The 8,505-nt window shown below is 36.5% G+C and overlaps 1 protein-coding gene across 1 annotated transcript; it reads right to left on the bottom strand.

Moving 5' to 3' along the window:
* Positions 1–4,778: 4,778 nt before the first annotated feature.
* LOC103441569 (photosystem II 22 kDa protein, chloroplastic) lies at positions 4,779–7,631 on the bottom strand. The gene is made up of 4 exons (XM_008380252.4): positions 7,135–7,631; positions 6,934–7,047; positions 5,365–5,608; positions 4,779–5,130 (listed from the first exon to the last, which is right to left on the bottom strand). Exons 1-4 carry the CDS (start codon positions 7,363–7,365, stop codon positions 4,883–4,885), a joined length of 837 nt encoding a protein of 278 aa, XP_008378474.1. The 5' UTR covers positions 7,366–7,631; the 3' UTR covers positions 4,779–4,882.
* Positions 7,632–8,505: the final 874 nt, after the last annotated feature.

Raw genomic sequence — 8,505 nt, 5'->3', positions numbered from 1 at the left:
ATCCATCTAGGCTCCTACCTAGATCTCGCCTAGGCACCTAGCTGCTAAGTTCTAGTCCATTTTTTGACTAGCGCCTAACATTTTTTAGGATCTAATACTAGCCAATTTAAGATTCTTACATTGGCTTTGATATTATAGCTTACAACTGCTTTGGTGAAGAAACTATTTTCTACTATGAATATTGACTCAAAACTTTCCACTCTCTAATGTGAAAGCACCCGCTTCGCCCCTCCCCTAGGCAAAAAAAAATATTGCAATGGGATCAAGTTCATGTTGCAGACAGTGGGTTCAATCTTGTGACAATTTGAACCAATCTAGGCAGTAGCAGTTTAACTATAGTGGTGAGTTGGTGCAGGTGCGTCCATGGGTTCTGATGGTCTCTTCCGTGCAGATAGGGTAGCAACGACAACAGTTGCTCGCTCGCTGTTCGTTTTAAATACAGATAGGGTAGCAACGACAATAGTCGCTCGCTGATCGAGGGATAGCAATGACGATAGTTGCTTGCTAGTCAAGAGACAACAACAACAATAGTCGCGTGCTGACCAATGACATAGCACTAAACATGGCTGACCCGCAACAATGTTATTGCAACTAGGGTTTTCTTTTTCTTCGACCTGGCTTTAGTGCCAAGAAGAGAATGCTTTGAATGATAAGTTTATTCTTCTGAAAAAGATGTATAATATACAATCTTAATCCTAACAAAATAGGGAAGAATAATTACACAAGATTACAAAGAGATTTCACCCAGATTACACGGGATCCATCCTAAACTAGGAAATCCTAAATTATAGGAAACTATACAAGTTAACAGTTCATACCATCCGGTCGTAAAGCCTTTGTAGGATGCATTTGAAAGAGAGCAAACTTTATTTCATCATCTTTAAATGGCAAAAGAAGTTCATCATTCATTTCCTAATGGCATCAAGAACTTCTATCATTTCATTCATCACTACGAATCAAACAATTGTGTGAAGTAATCCATAATAATATTTTCCTTACCTAACTTATCATCATGCCACATTCCATTCGCATTCAACGGTAATAAAAATAATTATGTAAAAAAAAAATTATAACATTAAACATCCAAATGAGCATATCTAGCTGAAGTAAAATGTGTTTTTTTTTCCTTGGTGGGTTTAGTTATTGTGGGAAAAGGAAAAGTGGTAGTCGTTATTGCATCTTTTATCTCTATATATAAAGGAAGAGGCCAAATATGATGAAGCATATAAAATACTAAATTTTGTTCTTCCCTAATTTGATAATTTTTTTATAAAGTATGATATGTTGAATCCCACATAGGCCATACAAAAAGAAAAGTAATAATTTAAATATCCTAACCCCACTCTAACTAATACCGAAGCCTTTTGTGATAAACCTCACACCTGACGGATTGTGCAGGTGGTAATTACCAAGTTGGGGACAGTATTGGTGTTGTTAGAAGTGAGATGTATGGCTCGTCTCTATGATAATTCTACATGGTATCAAAGTCGGGGAGCGGGCTTGTATTGTACTGCCATGTGATGGTGGGTCCCCTTGGCCCCGCGCGATGATGGTGGGTCCCTTGGCCCCGCGTGTAGGGTGAGTCCCCTTGGCTCCATATGGTTGCCGATGTGTGGATCTCCCACGTGTGACCCACTAATTGGGTCCCACGTGAGGGGGTGTGTTGAATCCCACATCGACCATACAAAAAGAAAAGTAATAGTTTAAATATCCTAACCACACTCTAACTAATACCGAGACCTTTTATGATAAAACCCCACACCTGACGGATTGTGCAGGTGGTAATTACTAAGTTAGGGACAATATCGATGTTGTTGGAAGTGGGTCGTATGGCCCGTCTCTCTGATAATTCTACATGATATTCATTGAAAAAGTGGAAAACGTACAAACCAAGATGAGGATAGACTGCATAACTGGGTCTCGATAAAAACCTTGTCGGGGATTTCAACTAAGTAAAAGGAAAAAAGAGTATTCTGCACTTACAAACTTAGAGTTCATTATCCTCAACAAAAGCACTAACAGTAGAAACTTAAGACATCACAAAGAACTATCGTGCATAAGCACATTAATGAGAATACCAGGTGGATGCTCCCGCCATTGCGCCTCCAGTTGTTGACCTAGCCCAACCTGAGCTAACCTATGTGTTACATGGTTTGTGTCTCATCGTACATGGCTCAGTTGTTTAGGAGGAAATACTTGAATACAGTCCTGAAGGACATCAACAATCGGCCCTAACATTGACATATCATCTCCTCTTGGTGCCATCGCTGCAAGGGTCATAGACAAATCACCCTAAACTTGAAACCACACCCCGAGTTCAACCAGTCACCGTCACTAAGAAACCCCCATCACTGTTATGAAGAATCACCCCAAAGCCACCATTCTTCAATCTTTCCTCCCATGACCCGTCAAAGTTGCATTTAATCCATCTCTTACTAGGCTTCACCCACTTCTTGATTGAGGACCTGAGCCTACCTACCCATCTCAAACCATGGAAAAGTACCAGAGGAGTTGCGGCTATGCTCCGCCAACAGTACAAGGAATTTGTCGATGTTAAACACATATAATTTCACTAATAAGAAGTAACTAGTAATTTTTAAGATCTTACATTACTAAAACTTAAATTCTTTTTTATTTATTTTTAATGTTGAAATATAAAATTTGTTTTATAAATAAAAACTACGAAACTAAGTTTAAAGAGGTTACACTTGAGTAGGGTTCACCCGAGTACCAGATGGACTAAAACTGTTAAGGATTGGCAATTGATTCTGATAAGGTTAGGGTTGTTAAAGAGATCATAATTCATGCTTAATCAGCTAAGAAGGAAGTAAGTTTAGAAAGGGACTAAGTTTAGAGCCCTGATTCGAATGGAGAAGCTGATCAGGGTTAAGCTATAGAATGATGGGTAGGAATATTTTGGGAGATGCGGATGAGGTTCAGTCCTAGCAAGACTTTGCCTTGGCAAACCTGTTGATCCTTAGGGCTTTATCTATTAATAGAAGAAGCATCGCAACGAGAAGGAGATCTTCGACTCAACATATAAATCAACACTCTACGTGAAACCCTCTCATAACTTGAGAAAACACTAACTACTTATTAATCCCTCCCAGTTGGCAAATATTCAGTTTGGTTAAACATGTCAACAATGGCGACACACCTTTAGTTTGGTTAAACAACACTGGAGTCGTAGAATCTGCTTGGCCTAGGAGACCTTTAGTTTGGTTAAACAACACTCTCATACCCTTGTTGGTTATTTATCCAAGTCTTAGCGGATGAGGAATTCTCTATTCTTTCGTCTCAAGAGGTCATTTTACCAGTTTTGGTGAAGTGAGGTGTTCCCAAGTTACCCCTTGTTCGGCACAACGAAACCCGAATTACTTATTGAACTTCGCAGCAAGATTAGCAACCTTGTCTTCAGGTTAGCAAAACCCTAGGCCGAGAGTGTTCCTTCCTCGATTGTAATCATGGAAGTCCACAATACGATTCGACACCACCACCACCACCATCACTATCTTACTTGCCCGATTCACCTCAGTGGCAAGTTGGCATGCCCGCATCAACCACAAGAATGACGTAATTAGCTCTTAGTTACTTGGTATGGGCACCAGGTAGGCTTGGTGGTTTTTAGGGTCAACAAAATCGTAAGGAAATTGGGACATAGGAGGGATTTTTAGGAGGTACTAAGCATCTTATCTTATTAATAGTATTGATAATTGATTAAAAATAATAGTATAGATAATTGACAAAAAATTATTTTATGGATAGTTGACAAAAAAAAAAAAAAAAAAACTAGTTGTATAGATTGAGAAAAGTTTCTTTTTTCATAAACTAAGATGCAAGATGTATGTGATTCGCATAAATTAGTCTGTAAGTGTTATTGCTAAATAATCATGGAGTGAACATTGTTTTTAAAGCGCTAGGTGCAAATGAAAACGATTTCCACAATTTGATAGGGGATTCTTGGTGGAGACATGGAAATAAAGTCGTTTATATTAAGTTTCCTCGAAGTTTACACTTGATCACTTCTTGTCCCAAATTTTCTTTGTCAATTAAATGTCAAAATAAATCTCGCCAGTATATTGAGTTTTAGAACGAAAGTCGAATTACTTATTGAACTTTGCGGTAAGATAGCAACCTTATCTTTAGGTTAGTAGAATCCTAAGTTGAGAGTCTTCCTTCCTCGATCACAGTCACAGAAGTCAGCATTTCGGTTCGACACCACCACCACCATCATCAACTTACTTGTCCAACTCACCTCGGTGGCAAGTTGGCAAGCCCCCATCAACCACAAGAAGTGTGTAATTAACTCTTAGTTACTCAACCTACGCGCCACGTATGGTTGGTAGTTTTTAGAGTCAACAAAATCGTAAGAAAATTGGGACATGGGAGACATTCCTTGGAAAGACTAAGGTTTTTAGACACTGTCGCATTTGTAGATCCAACTAAGAAAATCTTGTAAGTGATTACAATTTACAAACCTAGCTTAGAAAGTAAACTCAATAGAAGACAATGTCGCATTTGATTGATCCGTTCGATACGGTAAATCGTGTAGGGGATTACAATATACAAACCAAGCTTGTTAAGTAAGTTTACTCAGTAGAGTTGAAAGCTAGCTCATTGCGTCGAATTTCTCATTCTCTTCCTTTCTTTCTTTTTTCTTTTTTTCTTTTTTTTATTTTTATTTTTTTGTGCGCGCGTTGTAACCAATAATTATAGGAATTTAAAAGCTAGTGCAAAATACAGTAACTTAATTTAAGGTCAACATGACCAAGGGAAAATAAAAAAGATCGATTACATAAAATAAAATTTAGAGGAAGAAGTATTTTCTCATACATGATTCAAACAAGTTCGATGTGAGCATCAATGTAGTATTTATCTCTCTCTAGTCTTCTTCATCCACATCTGTGATGAATTTACCAGTTCCGGGATTCACCGCAGCGATGAAGAAGAAGACAACGTTGAGCAACACAAGGGGTTCGATTTCGCTGATGGGGACTCCAGTCTCAATGTTTAACTGGGCTAGAGCTCCCTTCCCTGTAATGATTTCTCCTATTAGGGAGAATGCAAATCCCAACTGTGCCAATCTTCCCACAAATAGCTCATTTGCCTTTGTGAATCCAAATAGAGGACCTATGCATTTGTTACACAACAAGAACTCCTTAGATCATCTAGGTCATGCCACGTAGCACGAATATAAATTACTTCTATATGAATACGCTTTCTCGTTAGACATGTTATGATGTAAAACTATCAATTGATCAGACTTCTACATGTCTAAGATGACACTGTAACAACTTAACATGTGACAAAAGACAGTTACTCTATAATTTGAACATTACTTATCTTGACATGCAAATTAGTTACCTCCTTCCTTGAGTCCCAGGGCTGATTTCAATCCTTTGCCTGGAGGGATCACTGCCCCTTCAATTCCAGCGGGCGGGTCATCGACGAATCTACCACGGTCACCTAGAGCTCCAATGGCTCCAAGCAGGGTGAAAAGGATGAAGAAGAGAAGAAGGGGTTCAGCTTCATAGATGGGAATTCCAGTTTCCAAATTCAATTGGGAAAGAATCCCCTTCCCTGTAATTGCTTCTCCCAACAATGATGCCTGTAACGTTTGCACAGAAAGGCTCAGAACAATAAGTAAATACATAAATAATACAATTCTACAATTTCATGCTTCTACGAATTCTCATCGTACATGACGTCCATTGTTTTATATGTTATATATCAAAATACTTCATAAATACACACATACACACACAAAAGGGCAAGGCTTGTGACTGTTTGGCAGTCCTGTGTGAGGGTTTACTATTTGTGTATCTTCAAATGCTTCATCATGCTAGTTATATGATCATCTAAAAATACTTCGTTCATGCTAATTATATGATGGTCTACTATAAGAACACGATTAAGAAGCTTTTTATACTATTTTTACTATTTAATTAGACCAGTATTTTGCACCATGAATTCTAAATGAAGTGGCATTAGAGCACAGCGAGAAAGGAGAGGATTATACAGAAATTTGTTGGTTAGATAAGAAACAATTTTTTCCACGTAACATAATTTGGAAGATGTTATCAGAGCATGAAGAACTGATTGGGTGGCAAGAAGACAGTAAAAAAGGTTTTCTCGTACTCGAGATTGATTATTAATATGTTAAGATTTGATAACATAGCTATGTAGACAATTTGTTACACTACTTTGGATCAAGCTGTTAAATGAAGAAATTTCCTGATGTCCAATTTTCTTTATTACCTAACATTTTGTTTTATGTGTTTCAATTCAAAGCTTGTTTTGGAGCTCAATAATTTTAAGCTTTTTGTTTCGAACGGAGTAGGTTTCATGCTCCATCTTGTTCATCTATCTTTCAATTTTCAAATTTGCTTTATTGTAAGCCGTAAAATTTATGTCCCATGACAAGATGTAATTTTTTATTTAATAAAATTTCCCTTGTGTTGTCAAAGTTGTTTTCTTTTATTTAAAAAATAAAAATTAAAAGTTAGGCAACTCAAATCCTATATGACCAAGAAAACATTTATCTAAATTTGTCTACACCACCACAACCCAAGCACACAATTTTGCTGTGTCACTTAAAATATGTGTTACAAAGTACTAACATATTCTGAAGATAATATAAGGTATTATATTTTCTTTCGTACGTGGTAATGTAAAACAAAAAAAATAGAAACTCGGTGTAAAAGTTGTCTCAACTTATCAATAGTGCTCAGATGAGTAATGTAATTGAACTAATTGTCACAACTTCATTCTGATAAGCACCCAACAAACTAGCTAGTTTAAAAAATGAATTCTATTCACAAACACACAAAGTGAGATTATAAGAACTTATAACAACAAAAGGAAAATCATATATAACTGAAAAGTAAGTTTAAAAACAAACAAAAACGAGCAAGAAGAAGATTAATGTCTTACAGCAAAGCCAATCATGGCAACCCGACCAACAAAGAGCTCATTTTGCTTGGTGAAACCAATGCCCCCAGAGGTTCCGAAGATACCGTCTTCAACCTTGGGCTTCGGCGGTGGTGCCTGTAAATTTGTGGTTAACTAAGTGACGTTTTAACTACAAAAATAAAAACAAAGAATGAATGTACGTAGTGTAAAAGAAGTGAAAACCTTCTTGGCAGGAGCTTTAGTTTTCGATTTGAATAGAGCGACAACGGTCGAAATCCTTGTAGACGACGACGAGGCTGAAGAGGATGAAGGGAGGGCTCTGAAAACAAGTTGAGAGAAAGACTTAGGCCTAAGTCTTTGAGCTTGTACTTGGAGTAAAGGGTCTGAGGACTTCAAGTCCACAACATGGCCTGAAGACACACTACTAGACATGAGAAGCATGGTTTGAGCCATGGTTTTTTTTTCTTTTTTCTTTTTTTTTTCTTTTTTTTTTTTTTGTGCTAGGGTTTAACTTTGCTGTTGTTGGAAGAAGATTATCTTTGTTGCTTCGGGTGGAGAACTGGAGGTGTGCGTGAGAGTTAGAGCTGGTTTAAATCGAGAGAGATGTGGATATGGTGTGTGTGTGAGCAACTGATGGGCAATTAAAAAGCCACGTCTTTGAGTACTTTGTGATGTTGAAGATAATGTTGGAGCCTACCACAGTGCAATAACATCAACAAATTATAAAATAGTCCACAAACTTTGGAACTGACGCGTGTAAAATTTTAACAGGTTGGATTGATAAGGTGAAGATCATATAGCAACACAGCATAACAACAGAATATTCAATTCAATTGTTGCAGAGTGTGGCCATTAATGTGATTTTGTAACTCATGTGTTACGGGAAAAACTTGACAATCACCAGTTTATGCATGTGCATGTACACTTTTTCTATCTCTCTTGTAACTAGGCCTGGTAATTCTTGACATGACCCGATAACTCGATACGACACGATACGAAATTAACAGGTGTTCGGGTCGACACGATAACAAAACGGGTCGTTATCGGGTAACCCGATAAGCACCTGTTAAGATAACGGGTTGTTTCGGGTATACACGTGGGTAACACGATACACGATAAGCAGAATATTAATTTAATAATTTTGTAACCCTAAAAAAAATACTATAATTACTATATATATTAATTTAACAATTTTATACGCCTAAAAACTATAATAATTATATATATATATATATATATATATATATATATATATTAAATTAACTATAATAATTATAATAATTATATATACTATAATAATTATACCCCCAAAATATTAACTATAATAGTTATATTTATATATATTAAATTTTAAATTAAATTTTATACCCCTAAAAACTATAATAATTATACATACAAAATAAATAGATTTAAATCTACTTAATAAATAAATAAATATATATATACACACACACACCATTGAACTTCATGGGATACGAATTATACGAAACTAATTTCAATGATTCAACAGTCAAACTTGTTTGTATATGCTTCGAGATCGCATCAGCAAAAAATTACAAAAAACAAACATTCACAGATCAAGTAACGAGACAA

The sequence above is a fragment of the Malus domestica genome, chromosome 08 (genome assembly GCF_042453785.1).
Source record: "Malus domestica chromosome 08, GDT2T_hap1".
Taxonomy (NCBI): Eukaryota; Viridiplantae; Streptophyta; class Magnoliopsida; order Rosales; family Rosaceae; genus Malus; species Malus domestica.
The sequence above is the reverse complement of the archived record's forward strand: the minus strand, read 5'-3'. Positions and strand labels throughout refer to the sequence as shown.